The 20,346-nt window shown below is 40.6% G+C and overlaps 1 protein-coding gene across 1 annotated transcript in view; it reads left to right on the top strand.

Annotated features, from left to right (window-relative positions):
* LOC129204361 (cohesin subunit SA-2-like) overlaps positions 1–20,346 on the top strand; it is a 62,248-nt gene that overhangs the window by 40,704 nt on the left and 1,198 nt on the right. Inside the window, exons 16-31 of the mRNA XM_054820270.1 lie at positions 89–206; positions 1,050–1,153; positions 1,595–1,687; positions 1,774–1,863; positions 2,883–3,086; positions 4,549–4,625; positions 6,150–6,237; positions 7,262–7,339; positions 9,223–9,315; positions 9,953–10,121; positions 12,017–12,168; positions 12,993–13,094; positions 14,362–14,516; positions 14,612–14,740; positions 18,211–18,401; positions 19,437–19,611. Coding sequence (XP_054676245.1) covers positions 89–206; positions 1,050–1,153; positions 1,595–1,687; positions 1,774–1,863; positions 2,883–3,086; positions 4,549–4,625; positions 6,150–6,237; positions 7,262–7,339; positions 9,223–9,315; positions 9,953–10,121; positions 12,017–12,168; positions 12,993–13,094; positions 14,362–14,516; positions 14,612–14,740; positions 18,211–18,401; positions 19,437–19,611 — 2,018 coding nt within the window. The remainder of the gene's footprint in view (positions 1–88; positions 207–1,049; positions 1,154–1,594; positions 1,688–1,773; positions 1,864–2,882; positions 3,087–4,548; positions 4,626–6,149; positions 6,238–7,261; positions 7,340–9,222; positions 9,316–9,952; positions 10,122–12,016; positions 12,169–12,992; positions 13,095–14,361; positions 14,517–14,611; positions 14,741–18,210; positions 18,402–19,436; positions 19,612–20,346) is intronic.

The raw sequence follows: 20,346 nt of genomic DNA, 5'->3' as shown, positions 1-20,346 counted from the left end.
GTAATTGGAAAAAGGGAGAGGAACATATGAAGCTGTATTTCTTTTAATGATGCATTTGCTTCTGTAAGCTTGTGTTTTTAATCCCTAGCTACACAAACATGTTGCATACCTCATAGACAGCTTGTGGGACTGGGCAGGCAAATTTCTGAAGGACTGGGAGTGCATGACCACTCTTCTGTTAAAAAATGCTGAAGAAGATGGAGAAGGTGGGTAAGCAAAGAGCTTAGTTTTGTCTGAATACGTCTCTTGATATTGTTTTTTGAACTTTGCCTTCAGCTAGTTTAGCATCATTCCATATTGTAATACCCCTTGATCCCAGATTGTGTTCCCCAAGGGCCATGAGGCAGATGCAACTCAATGCACTGCCAATGCAATATTTGTATCAACATACTTGTTTTATTCGGTATTCTGTATTTATGTAATGTTAATTTAGAAACTTTGCAAGAATACTTGTATAATTAAGCCATAATGCTTATGTAGCGTTCACTTGTTTTGTTTGTTTGTCCAAAACTGAAGAATCTAAAATTATTAATTGATTGAAGTGCAGTGTTGTCAGACTATTGTTCACGCCTGAACAGAAAATTAGTAATGTGCTGAGTTCATAGATGTCAAACGCTTTAAAGGATTAGTTTTTTGTAGAAATATTTTAAAGTGAACTTAAATAATAGTTGTTGTAGTAGAACTGGAGGTGGTTGTGTGATTGAAATCAAAGTTTGTACACCCAGTGAGTTAAAGCATTTTGGTACTCAAATAAGCAAATGAGATAATAGTCGGTAGGAATAGGCCTTGTTAAAGCTTTTGGGAGTCCAACTGCCCTAAAAAGTTTAGCCATGAGAGGAATAATTGCTTTTGTGTTCTGTAAATGTAGAAAATAATTTTCTTCAAATTAAATCAAACACTCTCTAGGTGTTTGTTTAGCAACACTGCATCTTCCTTTCTGTAGTGTCCTTCCACAGTTGCTCAGATAAATGAGTAGGCTTTACATTAGCTGTTGCTGCAGCTTCATTTTTCTTTTGTGTGACGCTGAAAGGAGACTGATTTACTTACAGCACTGAGTGATGCCCATGAAAGTGCTCTCATTGAAATTATCCTCGCAACGGTTAGAGAAGCGGCTGAAGGTCATCCTCCAGTGAGCAGAGGTGCAGCCAAAAAAGTCAGTGCATCTTAGTCTTATTTATTGTCCTGTAATCGCATTCTCTTTGCTTGATGTGCTTTGCCAGACAGCATGTTCCTAGTGGTAGGTATGTCTTCGGAAATAAAATGGCTTATTTTTATGAAATGGCGTGGTCTTTTGACCTCTAGATCTTAGTAGTATCGGATGTTGAAGGAGATAAGCGTTAGAGGAAAGCCAGTTGAAGCATGTTATTGACAAATGGTGAGCATTTTATCCACAAGATATAGCTGTTCAGCAATTTGCATCTAATTTAAGGTTAACAAAAAAATAAAAAAGCATCTGGTTGTCTCCATGGAAGAGTAGCTTTATCTTAGCTTGATATGCTTTAGACAAAGGCATGTGAGTTAACCTTGGGTTACATGTAAAATTCCACTCGAATGTAAGAGATTTTATAATCGAAACACAATGCTTTATCTGCAGATTCTGTCAGTAAAAGAGAAGAAAATACAATTGGAAGATTGTACCAAAATTACTGAACACTTTCTTATGGTGCTTCCTCAGCTCTTGGCAAAGGTAACTAACAGCTGCTCTGTGAATGCATGTTAAATATTTCATTAACATTCCTACCATGTACTCATATCCTGTTTTTTCCTCTGCAGTATTCAACAGATGCACAAAAAGTGGCAAATCTTCTGCAGATTCCTCAGTATTATGATTTAGATGTTTACAGTACGGGACATCTAGAGAAGGTGAATAGAAATTGGGGTAGTCAATTAATGTGGAATGTACTAAATTTATGTGACAGTGTACAGAGTTTAGCGTGACTTGGAACAAGCAGGAAGGAGACTGTTGAAATATAAAGAAATGATCTCATAACTTGAGGAAGGTGGTCTTATTCAGACTTGACTTTTTTATTTGAGTCTGCCAAAGAAAAGCCTTAGTGATTGTCAGTTCTGAAGTGCCGTGACTGGCCCTGGCAGATAATGATTTGTGGTTTCATGTGATAGGCCTGGCTCTGAGTTTTTTCGTTGTTGGGTGGAGAGAGGGTGGGTTATGCCATGTGTCTAAGCTAGTGCCTCCCAGGAGTTTACTACAGAATAGGTTTCATTCTCCTTGAAGGCTGACTCCCAGCTGCTGGGGAATGATCGTAACTGAAAGATAAGACTGGAGATAGTATATCTGCTGATGGGAGAGGGATGGTCAGAAACGGATAGATGAAATCCTTGAAATAGCGCAATGTATTCTTAAGCAGGGATGTTTACAGGGAGGTAATGTTAGGCGAACACTCCTAGGTTAATTTCAGCACAAAACGTTAACTGGAACAGAGAGAGTCAGCAGAATGGCAGAAGTTACCTCCTCTCACTAAGAGTGGAGACCCCAGTTGCTGACATGATCTGAAACATTCTCTGTCCTCTGCTGCTGAGGGAGACAACTTCTGTTGTTTGGAGACACACCTGTCCTTTAGAAAGGCATTTTTTATTCCCTACCTTTGTCTTTATTTTTATGTAGTGCCAAATGTATATTGCCAAAGTAGAACTTAAAGCAGTTGCTTCATTTTTTAAGAAGATCCAGAGACAATAATAATGAAAAAGAGCTATAAACCCAGAAAAAAGTTGTATCCTCTAATCGTGACCCTTTGCTCCTTAGACTGGCATTTATTTCCTGTTGGTTGTATGACTTACAGAGATAATGGGCCTAGTGAAAAGTATCTAAAGCACAAGTGGATTTTTGTACAATCTACCTATAATACCTCTTTTATCACTTGCAGCATTTGGATGCTTTGCTGAGAGAGGTAAAAGACATTGTGGCCAAACACTCTGATATGTCTGTTCTTGAGGCTTCCTCCAGGACTTATTATATCCTCTGCAGTGAAGAAAGTGCCATCTACAGCCAGGTGGATCGTGCCCGAACTCAACTGATAGATGAGTTGATGGAACAGCTTAACCAGCTACTAGATGGCTTTTGGGAAAAGGTGAGTTTGACTCATTGTGGTGATAAACAGAGTGGTTCCCTATGAAAAAAGAAGACAATAAAATTGAGAGGATATGAAACTATTCTTTGCCTGCTGTTTCTCTGCTTGAAGGGAGCAGAGCTTTCAAAGATGGGTTTGCACCTCTGAAAAGATTGTCTGTCTACGTTTTAATGAAGCAGATGTACTGTGGCAGGAATAGAGAATATAATAAACGAGGTAGTCCACGCCAGCACCAGGTTGTTTTATGTCTTCTGAATGTTCTTGAGCTAAGCTCCATAGTTGTTTCATGGTGGCTCCATTACTGTGCCAAAGATACTATGTGCAAGATCAGCTAAGAAGTGCTGTGGATATATAGGTGATGAGACTGTTCTCCAAAAGGTATAGTTCTGTACTTCTACGTATTTCTTCACAAGATGCCCTTTGTGCTGCCACCTTGGCTGTAGAGATAGTACAAGAAAAAAAACCAAAACCAAACCACCCAGCAGTCTTTAATACAGATTGTATAGCTTTGGGGTCTTTGAAATGATGACTTTCCCCTTGAAGGAGGACTGCTGAGTCTCCCTCAAAGTTTTTAATTAGTTCTAAAAAGCAGAAACAGCTGGTGGTGATATGAATAGCTTGCTGGCTGAACTGAACAACAGAAGCCTGCAGCTGATCTGATCAACTGTGCCGTCATGAACAGGTGTCATGCCATGGTATGAGAGTTAACACTGGCAGGTTTTTATTGGACACTGGGATATTGTAAAATGCATCCAGCCAAAAAATCCCCTAACCTCAGATTGGATTTATTTTGTTGGTCTTAAATAGATATCTATGTCAATGTGGGAGAATGTGTACTTATGAGAAACAAGATAAGTGCTAGACCAGGGATTCTTCAACTCCTTCATAGTGTGATCCATATCTAAAAAAAGAGGTTTTCTCCTGGAACCCCTCCCTTCTAATTCCTGGTTGTATATACCATCTCCCATAATCACGTAGTATCCTTGTGGAAACTACAGCAATTGCATCTATGGGAAAGTATTTAATATATTTTTAGCTATCTTTGAATGTGATCTGGCAGCTGGAAGCAAGGAGAGTCAGCACCATGTGAACAGTCAGCTTTCCAGAGATCCCTAACAACTGTGTGAGGGACCATGAATGGCCTGTGAGTCTGAGGGTTAGCACTTCTGTGTTAGCCTAATTGCTAGTTTTTACTCTGTGTTAGCAGTACTGTAGTCTAGGGAGGCTGCCGTGGGTTTGTTAATGACAGGGACATTTTCTTATACAAAATTTCTGTGCAGTCAACGTGTTACTTTCTTTTTGCTGTAGAGGAAGACATGAGTAACATCGTTAAAGGTGAAGGGACTGGGGAGGGCTGGAGGAGAGTAATTCAAGCTTGTGGGTTGGTTGGGAAGAGAACATTGCAGTTACCTTGCCCCACACTGGCTAATTCCTTTCTCTTTCCCAAACTTTCCTAACTTAGGAAGAAGGATTTTGTACGGATGCAGGAGGAATTTCCCAGATACATTCCGCTTTGAGAAGAGTATCAGCTTTTCATAAGTGAGATGTTTATTTACATAGTTTACTTCACCATATACTTAAGTGTTAACCTAACAGGTGCAAAGTGGGAATTGCTCTTGTTTGTTGGGTTTAACAAGATTTTTCACAAGAGAATGAAAATGATCCCTATGAGAGGTTGTCATGGTTTAACCTGGCAGGCAGCTAAAACAACCACAGAGCCGTTCACTCGCTCCCTCCCCTGCCCCCAGTGGGATGGGGCAGAGAATTGAAAAGAAAAAGGGAAAACTCATGGGTTGAGATAAAGACAGAAGACAATAATATTCATAATAACAACGATAACAGTAATAATAAAAGAATATACATAACAAGTGATGCACAGCACAGTTGCTCACCACCCAAAGCTGATGCTCAGCTAGTTCCTGAGCCACACTGTCTCCCGGCCAACCCCCCAGTTATATACTGAGCATGACTGAGCATATGGTATGGAATATCCCTTTGGCCAGTTTGGGTCAGCTGTCCTGGCTGTGTCTCCTCCCAGCTTCTTGGGTGCCCCTCGCCTTCTCCTTGGCAGGGCAGTATGAGAAGCTGAAAAGCCCTTGACTGCTTGGCAACAACTAAAACGTCAGTGTGTTATCAGCATTATTCTCATCCTAAATCCAAACCACAGCACTACACCAGCTGCTAGGAAGGAAATTAACTATCCCTGATGAAACCAGGACAGAGGTGCTACAAGGTTTAGTTTCTTCTGAAGACAACAGTACTCTTGGATATGGAATTCTTTTTGGACTCCTTACTGAAGTTGGAGCATCAGCCCTAATGTGGCTAAGAAGTATGTGCTACAGAGTTGGAATGTCAGAGTGGACAGAGATCCTCTCTGTGGTGCCTCCCTCCTAACTGGATGCTTTTGCACTGCCTTATTGTCAAAACTGGTGGTCAGTCTGAAGAGGGTATAGTGAATGCAGTCTTTTTCCCAGCAGATGTAATCTGCTTTGTTTGTTTAGTTTATCTGATCTTCTTTTGTTAAAAGATGGATTTCTCAAAAGCTTGGTTCTCCAGGGATTGTTCACCAAGTAAATTATCATGCAAGATAATAGAGGGTGGGGGAATTGGGCTGCCTTCTCAATGTGTCTTTTACCTATCCTGCATGCTAGGGCTGCTCTGTTTTTGCAAAGAGAAGTCTAACGTTGAGTTGTGAACACTCGAGAATATTAGAAACACTGTATTAAAGCAGGGCGGGGAAATTGTTCTTTAGACCTTTTTGGGCACTTAGAGAGTGTGGATAGAGTATAGAAAAGGTATAGAGCTCAAGCTTCTTTTTCTTCTCCTCATGGCACTGCAGTTTTGTGGTAGGAATGCAGTCCGTAAAGCTATGGACTAAAGATTGCAGCGTTAGAACATGAAAAACTTAATTTCATTTTTCCTCCCTTATAATTAATATTTAGCTGTTTAAAGTTATTGCTGTACATCCGATGAAGGTAAAAACAGGACACATTTAATCGGTTTGGTCAGGTGAGATTTCATTTCTTGCATAGTGTATCATTATTGTTTCTTTTTCACTTGCAGTGCCCATGATCTCACCAAGTGGAATCTGTATGACAAGACTTTAAGGTTGCTGGTGTTTGAAATGGAACATGGGAGTTTGCCTGTTCTGGTGAGTTGTTAATACTTAACATTGAAAGATGTTTTTCTTGTTGAAAGCAGGAAAATTAGGAAATAGTAAATAATCTTTTATATCAGTGTCTATGAGGCAGGAAGATACTGTTTCCATTTCTCAGTCTGGGAAACTGAGGCTGTCTTTGGTATAACGTTACTGGAATCGGTAAATTCATGCCATAGGTTTGTTTATTTTGGAGATTGTCCAAAACTATGCTAGAGTAATCACCTGACATCTGGACTGATCCTTTGTCATGCTCAGTACTTCCCATTGATTGCATAATCTTGCTCTCAGTACCTGTGAAATTGTTGGGACTGTGAGGAGCCCCTTATAGATAGCATGTAACCAGAAATTGGAATACTTTGGACCTGATGCTTGCAGACTGACTCTTGGTGAAGATGGTTTATGATTACCAGTTGTCTCCACTGTGGCCTTTTGATTGTCTGGTTGCCTCAACTCAAACATTAGCTGTGCCAAGATGGAGGTATATCCTGGGATTACAAGGTGAATACTGTAGCAGTCATGGATGTTCATCAGCCTCCGTCTTCAGGACAGAACTTGAGGTTATTTGGAAAGGAATAAAATTTAGCTGGATAGAGAGAGCCTGCAGCCAGTGGGTAGAGGTGGACTCTTTTAGTTGGAGCATCAGAGCACCAAGGTTTGGCTTCTGCTCTGAATTGCCGTCTGGAGGAGTCTGCCTTTCACCAAAGACTGCAGAGAAATCCTAAGAAGCTAAGCCAAAGTTAGCCTCTGTGAACAGCCTTTTTAGTGCATGATTACTTTCCACTGAACTCGTCAAGATGTCAGAGTTCTGCAGAAGCAGCACCTTAGTAATGAGGTTTCTCAGGAGGCAATATTTACTTGTATGTAAACCTATTATGTTTATTTTGAGGGTCTAAATACAGTGCAGAAATGGTCATGCAAGCAGCATGCAGAATGTCAGGCTTGGATGCTTTGTTTAAACCTAAGCTTTTTGCAGTTGAGCCTTTCATGTAAATAAAGGGTGTGTTTTTATTTGCAGATGATCCTGCCAGCTCTCCAGTGCACGTATTTTTCTCTCCTGTGGCAGCTAGCTGCAGTTTCAGAAAATTCTCCCAAGGTTGGCCACTCCACATAACTTTGAAACCCAGGGTTGTGCTTCTAGAAGTTTAAGTTGCTTTTCTGTTCTCAGATTACCAGAAAAAAAACCCAAAAGCTTTCTCAAGAAGATAATTTGTGTGTTTTCTTGAGGAAACCAAACTGAGTTGAGGCATTTTCTCTCTGTCTTGCCCTCTTTTTTTTTCTTTCTTTAAAGTGTTTATGCTTTTTCAGTCTGCAAGAGAATAAGTGAACAATGGTTCACTTCTATTTTTACTGCAAAACATGTGCATCGAATTCCTGGGGCTTGATGGAGATAAGGAACTTGTTACACTGCCAAACAGTTTGTTGTTTTCTTGTTTTAAGCAACAAAGAATATTCAATGAAAACTCCAGAAAGTCCTGCTGCTTTGTTTTGTTTTTATTTTCTTGATTTACTTATATATTTCTGGCAAAAAGTTGGAGGAAAGTGGTAATTTTTTCATCAGCTGACTACTTACTTTCTTACTTGGTTTTTTATAGTGCCAAGCTTTGGCAGGTATTTCAGGAGACAGTTTGACACACCAGAGAGGAAAACTCTTTTATGCTTTGGTTCACGTGTGAATGTGTACCTGTGTGGCTCCTCTTTATGGTGATTTCTGAGTACACTGAGTGCTGGTGCTTCTGTCATTCTGTCCCCTTCCCTGGGTGCTCCTGTGTGTACAGAACAGGACGCTGACACGAACATTTGTTTTGTGTGAGAAATGCTAGCTGGGAGGTTACCCCGTTTGGTGACTGATTCACTATCTATTCCCGTCCCGTTCCATTCCTGTGTGGATGTCCGCATCTCTCACTGCTCTAATATGTTCTGCCTTGCAGTCCAGGCACGGTTAGCTTGACTGATAATGGGGCCGCACATTTTTTAATTTGGCCTTTCACGTGGGAGCAGATTTTGATTGGAAGCACAATGTTACGGCCCACTCTGCAGGGCCAAATCTGGATGTTGGCAGAGAAAGAAGTTCCAAGAGCAGAAAAGAACATTTCCTGGACAGCAGCTCTAGGACTGTTTCTTCCCTCCCCTCCTCCCACAATGGTCTGCTGCTTCTCAGCATGCCCTGGGATGGATCCCCTTTGTTATAAAGATACAGTTGCATAGCGTGAAACCCAGCCGTCTTGCAAGGGCATTCCTCTTCTGTTGACTGCTCAGACCTCAGTGCAGTGCAACAGCTGGGACCTGGTAAAGGATCAGCAAGTCTTTTATGTGGCTGTGGGCAAATCAAATAGTTGCTCTTGCTGGATTCATCTTAACAAATAGAGGTGTCTAAGTTTCTGAGTGCTGAAGTTAGCAGCGCAGTGAAACTGCGTTCCCTTTGTAGTCAGTAGAGGGAGAGAGAAGAGCCACTCCAGAAGGCAATTCACATTGAAAAGTAGGTGGAACGGACCAGAGTTTTTATGACTCTACTTACATCTCTAAAGTGGAAATCAGTATCACTGCTTTATAAGGATAAGCTGAAGTGAATAAGGGAATACATGCTATTAGAGCTGCCCATCCTGCAGCTGGAGAAACAAAGGGTTTGTGACTTGCTGAATACCGCTAGCCTCAGCAGGTGTGACAGATGCACGTGTCCTACTAGTATTCGTCACATTTCTGCACCAGAGTGTGTGTGGAAAGTATATATTTTTATGGATTGACCTTTCTATCCCAGATACTGTGCCTGAAAACAAGACATGGTTTTTAAGTTGTTCGTAGCTAGTAAGCTGTTGGTACTGTGAGATGTCAGCTTCTTTAACAATGTCATCAGCTGTGCTATCTTAAATGAATAATATCAGTGGAAGAAAGATGCAACTGTTCTTTGTTCTGTAATTCTCTATTGAATCACAGTCCCTAACATATTTGTCCTGTCACTTTTCCTAAATACATTTTTAGGAGACTCTTTTTGCACTAAGAAGAGAGCTGAGACGTTTCAGTCAGATTTGCATGTGCTTCCTCCACCATAATGAAAAAGATATAAGAGAAAAGGTTTGTGTTTCTCCATCACTTATCTGGCATTCATGCTCAGTCCTCCTTTTAAATGCCTGCCTTTCTTTTCATACTAATATTTCCTTCTACTGATTTTTGAAATTTTTTGTCTCTCAGCAGAGAAATAAGTCTTTAAAAAAAAAATCTTCAACTATTTATTTTAAAGGAAAATTAAAGTTATGTTAGTTAAAATGCTACAGAAGTTAGTGCTTTAATCAAGCATAGATATGTGTCTGCAGAGGTACATCTGCAGAATCAAGGCCTGAACCTGGATGACATAATTTGCCAGTTGATAATCATTGTGTTTTCTGATTAGACTGATCCATGTACTGGTTGCTATCATTGCTTTATTAATGCCTTGCTATGAATATTACTTAAAAAATAAAAAAATTGGAGAAATTGTCTAGTGATTCACGTGTTAAAAGAGGGATATTCTAGCATAATAGAGCTCTTCTTCCTTCCCATGGAAGTTTGAAAAACTTCAGGTGATGCTCAAGAATGATACTTGTATATACTGTATCCCAAGGTATACGTTCTGGAAGGGCTTAGCTGTGGCATTTTACCACACGTTGGGACAAACAGAAATCTTAAAGACATGGTCTCTAAATCCTTCTTTGGCTTTGTTTGCTTGATACAGGCCTTCATGATACTCTGTGACTGGTTGCTGATTTTGAGTCATCAGGATTCAAATAATAATGAAGAAGCAGCTGGACTTCTAGATTATCTTCCTAGCACATCACTTCAGGAGAAACTGCTTTTGTTCATCCAGGAACATGTTTTCATGGAGGAGGGAGAGGGAAGCAAAGGTTAGACATCTTCATCACTGGAGAAACCATCTACCACTTTCACTGTCATTTGTCATCTGCACTGAACATATCAGAGAAAGGATCTGGTCTTTTTTTGGGTTTTCTTTTGGTTTTGTGGGTTTTTTTGGTATTTTTCTTTTGGTTTGGTTTTGTTTTGTTTTTTGTTTTTTTTTGTTGGGGCCCTTTACAGAAAAAGTGGCTGACCTGTTACTTTTCTGTATCCACTGTGGATCAACCACAGAAAATAGCTGCCAATTTACTTGTAGGATGAAAAGGGCTGATGTAATGCAGGGATGAGTGAGAATGTAAAAGTATTTGGTAGACTGACTTTGGTGGTACAGATGATGGTGTTAGAGGAAGGCCTTGCAGTGTTACAGTGTGACTCTGTCAATGCATGGACACTTCTGAGCCATCAAAGTAAAGGACTAGTGGATTGTGATTTGGGGTGTGCAGGGCAGATTTAGTGGGAAATAGTACTTGTTGCTCTGTTGCCTTTTTCAAACACTTTCAGATGCCATATTGAGGCTGTTACTGTGAAGGCTGGTTTCTTTTGGGAGTGGTTTGAAAATAGATTGTTAGTTCATTGTGGTTTAGAGGCTGAATTCAAGCGTCAGGCTTTGAAAAACCAAGCATTGTTCTAGATTACTGTGTAAAACTCTTGTCCTTCAGCTGTTCAGATGGAGTTCTGTGTTCAGTTTTGGGTGCCACACTTCTTCAGGTCACAGTGCATATGCAAGAAGTGATGGGCCTAAACTGCAACAGGGAGACAGTAGAAGAGAATCCTTATTCGTAAAGGCAGAGATACAATAGAAAAGATTGCTCAAGCAGGTTGTAGTATCCTAGTCGTGGGAGTTTTTGAAGCAGGTTATATTTCAGGTTGCATGTGTTATGTATCTGAAACTGATATCAATCGTGTTTTGGGTTAGATGGTCTGAGATCTGTTTCAAACCCATTTTGTATGATGCTTTCAATTTCCCATTCTCCCCACAAAGGATCCCTGTCATCCCATTGTAGATTCCTTCCTGAACGAGTGATTTTGTCATGCTATGGTTGTGCTTGTCTGTGTGGACAGCTGGCAGGTCTAATTTGCAGATACTTCTGATCAGTCACTTGCTTTATGTTTGTTTCTAGGCCCACAGTCATGCTAGAAGCATAAACAGTCCACATCAAAATTATAGGTCAAAGACTGAAGCCTTTTGGCAGTTGATAGATTACATTCACAGCAGGAAAGAGTCTATCTCAGCTCTCCTCCTGCAAGAAGCCCTCCCCAAGCGCCGTTGTAGCTGTGTTGAAAGACTCTTAGGAGTATTTGTTTTCCACAAGTTATCCAGCTAGTAATTAACCCATGTTCCAGAGGCTTAATGTGTTCTTAATGATATGAAATGACTTTTTTCTTTCACTTTTGTTGATTGCCACTTGGAGAGTTTCATCTGAACTCTTCTTTTGTTGACTGTGTGTGGCAACTTTTGTGGGGTTTCTGATGAGTTATGTGTTGGTTTTCGAGCATCTGTGTCATTCTAGGAAAAAAAATGTGGTTACAATTTGTCTGGTCTCTTCCATTTGGTGTGTTGTGCCTTTTATTCTGCACTCTGGTTCGGTGCTGTAGCTGTGAGCAGTGTTGTACAAGGAAATTCTGACTAGTAGAAATGTGAAAGCCCTATGAAGATCAGAGTAGAAAACTGGAAGTAACTCCTTTTCACTGTCATCAGCTGCAAGCTTTGAAATGGAAATAAACCTGTGTTTTCTGATATACACAGGAATGAGCACTAGCATCTGTTACTTAGCTTGTTGACTGAACAGCTGAGTCTGTGCTATTTGGATGAAAGTCGGTCATTAAAATTGAGATATCTTGAATAAAGTAGTAGAACAAAGCTTCAATGCTTTTGTTTCCATAGACCTGACAGAAGAGGAGGAGAGAAAGGATGAAAGTTGCAAACTTGACGACTTGCACAAAAAGCGGAGTCTTCTTGCAGCATATTGCAAGTTAATAGCGTATAATGTGGTAGAGATGACTGCGGCTGCTGAGATCTATAAGTATTATGTGAAGGTAATGTTGTAGATAAGGTTGCTTTCCTATCAGTGCATTTTAGTTTTTGTGAAAGTGACTGCAGTGTTTGTGAAAGATGTGGGGTGAATAGTCTTACGGCTCAGAATCCTTGTACAATCACAAAAGGGCTATAAAGTCAAGCAAGAATGGGACAGATCTCTCCTCTTTCCTCTGCAAAGGTACCTCACTGCAGACAAAGTAGCTGAAAATTGAGTTGAGGGTATGTCTGGCTGAGCATCTGCTCCTCAGCTTCTCCAGAGAGGCCATTGCAGAGAAGCAGTTTATGGCTGGGAGAGTGTTTTAATTGTAGAGATTCTCACACTGAAGCAGTCAACTTCATACAGCTCACACAGTCCATATGCAGATGGCCTAGATTTCATGCAAGTCCCAGTGTTTAGACAACTAGTCGAGCTTCAGCCACTGTGAAGTGGGTTTTGGGAGGGCTGAGAACCACGCAGAGGTTGGAGTCAACTAACAGGACTTTGAAATAGCTGAATCTCGTTCTTCACTTCATTGGGCCCAAGGCAGGTGCTGCTTAAATACAGAAGACTCTCTGTTTCTCTCCTGAGGAGGCTTTGTTCTTTCGTTATAATAAATACTTAACAATTTGCAGTGTAACTTTAATCCTCACATTACTCTTAAAGGAACATACCATTGCTTTACATATGAAATAATATAAAAAGTCCAGTTTTCATCTTTTAGCTTGGGTGTTCTGATATTGGAAGTGTTTTATGAAGTTGTGTCACATGAACATGGTCATGTGTTTTATGTACTCTTAGTGCTAAAGAAGGGGAATAATAATTCTCATTTGTTGCTGTTAATAGAGCTACAATGATTTTGGAGACATAATTAAAGAAACGTTAAGCAAGACGAGGCACAATAACAAAATTCAGAGTGCCAAGACACTGATTCTCTGTCTGCAGCAGGTAAGGTTAAGATTAAAGCAAGAGGCTAGGAGCTCTTCTGAAAGCTGTATTCATATTGGAGTTTTTTACCTACCTTGCTGTAATTATTCAAATTCATTAAAAAAAACCCAAGTGGAAGAAATCGTTTCCTTGCCTGTACTTTCTATGTGTATGTTGGTTTTGCATGTCATAATTAAAACTCCTTTCAATCATTGCATCTGTTTTAAAATGCAATTTTGCGCACGATTTTTTGTCTTGTTTTTAATCTTCAAATTCATAGTGTGTTAGGATTGATGGGAGATTACAGAGTGTTTCTTGGGACATGGTAGCTGTCTCAACCTTAACGAACATTAAAGACCTTATTCTGTCTTGAAGTCGAGGAACCACAAATGTCTCTGTGGCTGGCCAGCTCTAATCCCCAGTATTTTCAGTATTTTCTTCTGGAAGAAAGTGGGTTGCAGCTCTCCTGAAGGGTCTCAGTTGCTTGGGCTTGCAGCTGCTTTGCCGGCGCTGCCCATGACCAGAGCTGCTTCTAGTTTGGAGTCGTGCCGTAAGCCACAGGGCAGGCTCCTCCCCGGGGGTACTGATACATGAGCTTTGCTTATTTCACACACATTGCCAGGGGCTTAGATCTGTGAACTGGCCCCTGAAATCTGAGCTTAGATGAGACTAAGCAGCATTTGGCTACATATATTCTGCTGACATAGTCAGGACTTCGTGTTTAGGTATCACATAGACAACAGCCCCTTTGTGGCCTTTGCTTGACCTTGAAAATTAACAGGTTGAAGGGAACAAGCTACCTCCAGGTTCTGTTAGGGAAAAAAACCCAAATCATAGTTAATTTGCGTTGAGACTTGCTTTTGGCCTGGTCTCACTCTCAGAAATTGGACTATGCTGCTGCCAAACTTGCTGCTTTACATCTACATTCTGATACTCTGAAAGCCTCTCAGGCAAATTAGGCCTCTTGAGCTTGATTCAGAAATCCCAACAGGAGATGGGATTAGTGGAGGCAACATCTTCGGGAATCGGTTCTCTGTGTATGTACATCATTTTTCAGTTACTTATTTTTAATTTGTGCCTGTCTGTTAAGCGCAACAATGTCGTTTGTGTCAGTTCCTTATCGTTGTTCCAGTCACGTGCTTCTGAAGCACACGACTTACCTGCTCTTTTGTAAGGCTTCTGTCTGTGTAAGCTCACTGTTGCTTGCTGTCCATGGCTCTGTGTCCTCCTGGTGCTTTGTTTGCCTGTAGGATTACATCTGGTTGCTTACCCGAGACTTCTTTTGCAGCTGTTTCGGACACATGCAGAAAGCCAAGATAGCAGTAGCGGTGTGGACTTCTCTTCTGCTTCCTTCACAAATATGAAAGAACTTGCTCGTCGCTTTTCACTGACGTTTGGCTGGGACCAAGTGAAATCTAGAGAATCTGTAGCTATGATACACAAGTATGTGCCACATAACATCACTCTGTCCATGGTCGTTGCTTTTGTTAGTTGTCTGTTTTATTACTCTGCTCTCTCTCTATTTTTTCTTCCAATAGGGAAGGGATTGAATTTGCTTTTCAGGGAGCTACTGGAGTAGATGGAAAATGCCTGCCTCCTAACTTGAGCTTTCTGTCAATCATCAGTGAATTTTCCAACAAGCTGCTAAAGCCTGACAAAAGACTAGTGTAAGTTAAGTTCTTGTGCAGTCATACACAGTTTGTGTTTTGTGTATCCTTGTACACGGGACACTTCAGTGTTGCAGAAGTTGCTCAAGGGTTTTACTGAGATCTTTTGAAATCAATCTGCCCCTGAGGCTGTTTGAAAGACACTTGTAGAATTTTGTAGTAGTAGTTATTTCATATTTTTTAGACATAGTTGTGGCCACGTGTGGCAATTCTTCTAAGGGAAAGACAATGTTAACTCGGTGGAAGAGATTTGCAACTTGACTGGCTAGTGGAATGCCAGGAGTGCTTTTCTGAAGAGAAAAGTAAAGCAGAAAAGATTGAGGAAGAGGTAATGCCCAGATCATTATTTTGTAATGATCTAATTCCATAGCTTCAGGACTGAATTACTTGAGTTCCATGGACTATATTTGGAATAGAAATATACATGACACTATTTGTAATTGGGATATTTAAATTCAAAAATTTACTATTTACAGGGGAATATGCCCCGATCCAGTTGGGCCCCTGTGTTTTCGAGTGGCTTAAATATTTACATTTAATAATATAGGAATGACAGCCTTATTTCAGCATTATGGGGCATTATGCATCTGAACAGAGAGACATAAGATTATGTCTCTTACTGCCTTCTTTACCTGCCTCAACTCCAGTCATTTTTTGGAAGGGAAGTAATGTTCTTTCTTCTATTTGACCTTCCTTCTATTTGCTGCTTATTTCGGATCTGGATCTCTGTAGTTCAGCCTTCTATTTACAGATACTGTAAAAAATATTGCAAAATATATAACAGCTATTTTCATTTTCCTGAGAGCATATATGAAGACACGGGAATGTAAGATGAAACATTAAGACACATCTGCCTGTTTGAATTTCTGAGCAAATCACTCCAGTACCTGACAGGAAAAGTTACACTTTGGAGAAGAAGTCAGCAGAAATGGAAAAAAACACAAACCCAACAACTACATCTTGCTAAGCTCTGTGTAACTTGTTTGCTCCTGTGTCACTTTGTCTTAAATTGGAGGTTAGCTTCTATGGGGACTGTCAACCGGTTTCTATATAACAAGGGTCAAGAGTGGTAAAATGTCTACTTTCCTGTTACTTTACATGACAAATACAATTTATTAATGATTCCCAGCTACCCAGACAAAATATTTAAACAAATGGATTCAAACCCAAAATGCACAATACAGAAGAAAAATATTCAACATATACTGATTATAACCCCTGGTAAATCTAAAGTGGGTAATCTATGGGTAGTGATAACTTCCCTTTCTGTTCTTGCATTTTTCTTGGAGAGGATCTTTGAGATCTATGACTAGAGTTGGTTTTGTACAGTTTCTGTACAACTCTGTCCTTGTTATGTGGATTTTAAAGAGCTATTATTATCTGTGTGGTGACACTTGTGCAATAAGTGGATTTCTGGTAATCTATCGCTGAAAAACTCTGTCATTTCATTTACCTCCAATGAGTAACTTTTAATTAAAAAAGAGGAAAATATTTCATCTTTAATGTGGGCAGATTTAAAGCTAAATCCTGATGATTTTTTTTGTAGGGCTATGTTTAACTTCTTGACCACTAGATATATTCCAGAAGTATATTTCTGAATGTATTAGATAGATACATTCAGGTAGGTTTATTCACTGAAAACTTTTGTGGGAAATACATAACCTAGCAGGGAATGCTCTTTGCCTTCAGTTCTTAGTGCTTTGGACTTTCCCACTGCTGCTGGGAACAAATGGGAAACAATAAAATTCACAAGGGGGGAAATTGCAATTTTATCCACAACTACATTCAGACTATGTTTCTAGAGTAACAGTTTCTATTCTGGGAGGCCTAAAATGCCTTGCAGGGGCTGGAGATTATATTTCCTCTTAGAAATATTTAGGTTTAGCTTCATCATAAATTACAGGATGGAATGTTTTAGGTCAACATGAACTTTTAGAAATAAACATCTGGTTATTTTCATTTTTGTTATTAATCATAGGATTGATGTCCAGGTCTGTATGTTAACATATGTGAATGTACCTGTAACAGATGAGATACAGAATATGGGCATTTGTTAGAAAGGAGTATATTTCAACACCATCAAAGTAAATGGATTTTAACCTCCTCCCCTGTAATTGCCCAGGGTGTAGCAGTAAAATATCTGACTTGTCAATTGCTCTGTGCCACAAAATGCATGCGAGAAATGAATTATTGAATAGCAAGAAGCATGAAGGGCCTGATTCCTGAATCAGTAGGAGTCTTTCCATTGACATTGATAGCAGTTGGATTAGACCCTAAAACAGTAGTTACAATACACGCTTGTTCGAAACCAACAAATTCCATTACCAGGGTTTCTTGATCCCTGGGGCCCCCAGGGTCCATGACTCTAATTGTTTCAGAGTTGGTGCTTACCCTAACCTCCTCCCAGCACCACTTTTCTTGTTTTGCAAAGCGAATTAAATGCTTGATATTTTCCAGGCCACACTCCTAATGAAAGAAAGAATAATATACTGTACAGGCTGGCGTTAAAACTGTCACTTCTGGTGTTTGCTAAGGTGGGGTCTGTTTTAACAACACTGGGCTTGATTTTAAAGTGATGAGCTGTAGCTGAAATGTAGTGAATATCCAGTTTCTAACCCTGAGTCAGACTTTGGTTTTCTTTTCTTATTGTTGTAAAGTAGGAATGGGTCAGAAAGACTTTGTCAGAAATGTCTTGTTTTTCAAAAAGAATGTTTGAAGGAGACCTCTTTGTTCCAGAAAAGGTGATAGCTTCAGCTGGGATTGAGGGAGGTCCCGTGTCAAGTGTGTAGATTGAATCAGGCAGAACAGGGATTTGAACCAATGTTTCCCACATCCTGTGTGTTGTCATAATTGCAGAGCTGTTAGCTGCTTCTTGCAGACACTTGAAATTTTACTGGGAACCTGAGAGAATTGGATTGAGTTTGAGATGATATTATAGAAAAGTGATTTTATTGGTCGTTTTTTTTTTTTTTAAATTTTGACAAAACAGGCATTCATGGCATAAATGCCCCATTTCCTGACCTGCTGTGCTATTGAATCACAAGAAGCATCTCTTGCCTGGGATCTCCTTTGCGTTGCAGTCGGTGAGGCAGAAAAAAACCACCAGGAGAAGGGGTGCATCCTCACAGAGTTCTGCTCCGTTCAGACTGCTCCTGGCAGCAGCAATTGGCAGTGACCTTTCCTGCACAGGAAATTCTTTCTAGAGACTGATGTAATTCTGTAATTCGTGTGAATCGAGTGTTGTTTCTAATGCTAAAATTCAAGCACTCTTTTGGCTTTGAAGACATTTACATTTTAAATATTCAGATATTTCAGAGATGCCAGATATTTCTGAGAAAAGGGATGCCCTTTCTTTTTCTTCAACAGTTCTGTCTGCACCTTTGGGGAAAATGCCTTTTTGGCAAGAGCTTCCCTAGATGTTAAGGGGAAAGATACTGAGTTTTCTTATGCTTGCTTTTGGTTTTCTCCAGGTATGCTTATTTACAGAGGTATATAGCAGAACCACTGCCTTGCAGAGGAGATGAATGGCAGCCGTTGATTTGGTACAGAAATTCTTTACTGGCAAATGAAGATGAGGAGAGCTCTGTCCTCGGCAGTTCAGGAGAGTGGTCCCCCGTGGGCACATCTAAGACGTCTTCTTTTAAAAGGAAATTGTCTAATGGTATGAAAACTTCCCCGTTCTGGATCAGCTGTATTTGCTGTGTCCCAGCATAAATGCACTTCATGCTTTGCATTAGCAGTACCACAGCCTGTTGGATGTTGTTGACTTTCCAGTTTGAACTGCAGCTTTTGCCTTCAGCTTTGTTGTTGTTAAAGGCCTCTTCATCACTCAATAGCAGGAAGATTGATCTGGAGACTTTGAGAGAGCTGAACTTAGATAATATCTTGAATTCTGCTCTGTATGGAGCTCTGGCATCTGTCTGTGCCATTGAGACTTGGTTCATTGCTTTCAATTTTTAAGTTAAGGGCATTGTTGCTTTAGGCCTTGTAGATAATTGAGACAGGAGAGGTATTTCCAGAAGGCAATCCAGATCTTCAGCCCGATGATCTGGGCCAAATCATCTTCTGGGGTTTTTCTCTCTGTTGAATTTCTAGGGAGCTTGTAGGATTATACTCCTAACTTAAAAAGTTATAGTTAGGTGGGCTGAATACAGGCTTTAGCAGCTCTCATGGACTTGCAATCTGTAATGAGGTATTCACTGCACTGATATGGTGGGACTTCTTAGTTAAATGTAGTAAAGCCATGATGAAACCAATTGCTAGTAAAAATGCTAAGTGCTGTAGACATGTGCAGTTGTATGTGGAGGAAAGGGAATTTTTCCAGAGCATCCTTTAATTTCTCTCTCATGCTTTCTCAGAAATTTTGTTTTCAGTGACCTGCCTTCAGAAAGCTTGTTCCTTTGTGTCCCAAAGGCTCTCCTTTCTTGAGGGTTATACAGACTCAGCAGTACTGATAGCACTTGTGGACCAGGGCCAAGATCATAAATCTAGATTGCAAAAATGACCAGTGGGCAAAGTAAATTGATTTTCTTTTATGTGGCTTTTAGCTGGTTCCTTCAATAAATGAATGCTTTGCTCCAAATCTCTCTTTGAGCTTGGTTCCATTGCTTCAGTGCTGTGGGGAACATGTTGGAAATGTCCATCTCAAGACCTTTGAGAGAGGCTGGAGAACAAGTCTGTTCACTGTCTGTTACAGGGTCTTTGCCTGAAACCAGCCAGACTGAAGCAGCAAGCAAAGCTCCAGACCTGCAGTGTGCTTCCCAGCTTGCCTCTGCAGCAGGGAAGAGCAGAAAGAGGTTAAAATCTCGAGACACGCACTTGCAGGAACATTGGCCATTCCTTTGTCCAGGAGGGCTGCGGAGAAGATACTGGTGAGAGTTTTATGTCTTACAAGCTCCTTCACTTGTCCTGGTATTGATGGTTGGGGTCTCTCTATCCATCTCTGCTTCTGTTTTTTGTAATAATTCCATGGGCAAACGGCACAGGGTGTGTGCCCCTCCTCTCTTTCTTATGAGCTGTGTCCCAAGGACAGGTTGTGGTTTTGCTTTCCTCAGTCCAACATCTACATTTGCTGCTTTAGCCTGATTGTTCCCCACTGCCACAGGGCTTCCCTGCCTTCTTGGACTAATACCGAGTGTGCAGAGAAAAAGGTGAGGAAGGAGGAGGGTTCCCTGTCCCACTTCTCTTGTCTCTGGTCCTTATTAGAGGGCTCTGGTGTCGGTTACTCCCTGGCTCTTTGCTGCAGCCTGACGATGAGCGTTTTCTGCAGCTCTGGAAATGAAAGAGGATTGTTGTCTCTGCAGACCTGCTATTAACTACTGTGTTACACATGCCTGCGTGAAACCCCACAGAACTTGGATGCAAGAGAGGTATTGCAGAAATACAGGAAAGATGTAGAGGGAGTGTAGTGATAGGACAAGGGGTAATGGCTTTAAACTGTAAGAGGGTAGATTAAGATTAGCTATAAGGAAGAAATTCTTTACTGTGAGGGTGGTGAGGCACTGGCACAGGTTGCCCAGAGAAGCTGTGGATGCCCCCTCCCTGGAAGTGTTCAAGGCCAGGTTGGATGGGGCTTTGGGCAACCTGGTCTAGTGGAGGGTGTCCCT

This window comes from Grus americana, chromosome 1, assembly GCF_028858705.1.
Source record: "Grus americana isolate bGruAme1 chromosome 1, bGruAme1.mat, whole genome shotgun sequence".
Classification (NCBI taxonomy): Eukaryota; Metazoa; Chordata; class Aves; order Gruiformes; family Gruidae; genus Grus; species Grus americana.
The sequence above is the reverse complement of the archived record's forward strand: the minus strand, read 5'-3'. Positions and strand labels throughout refer to the sequence as shown.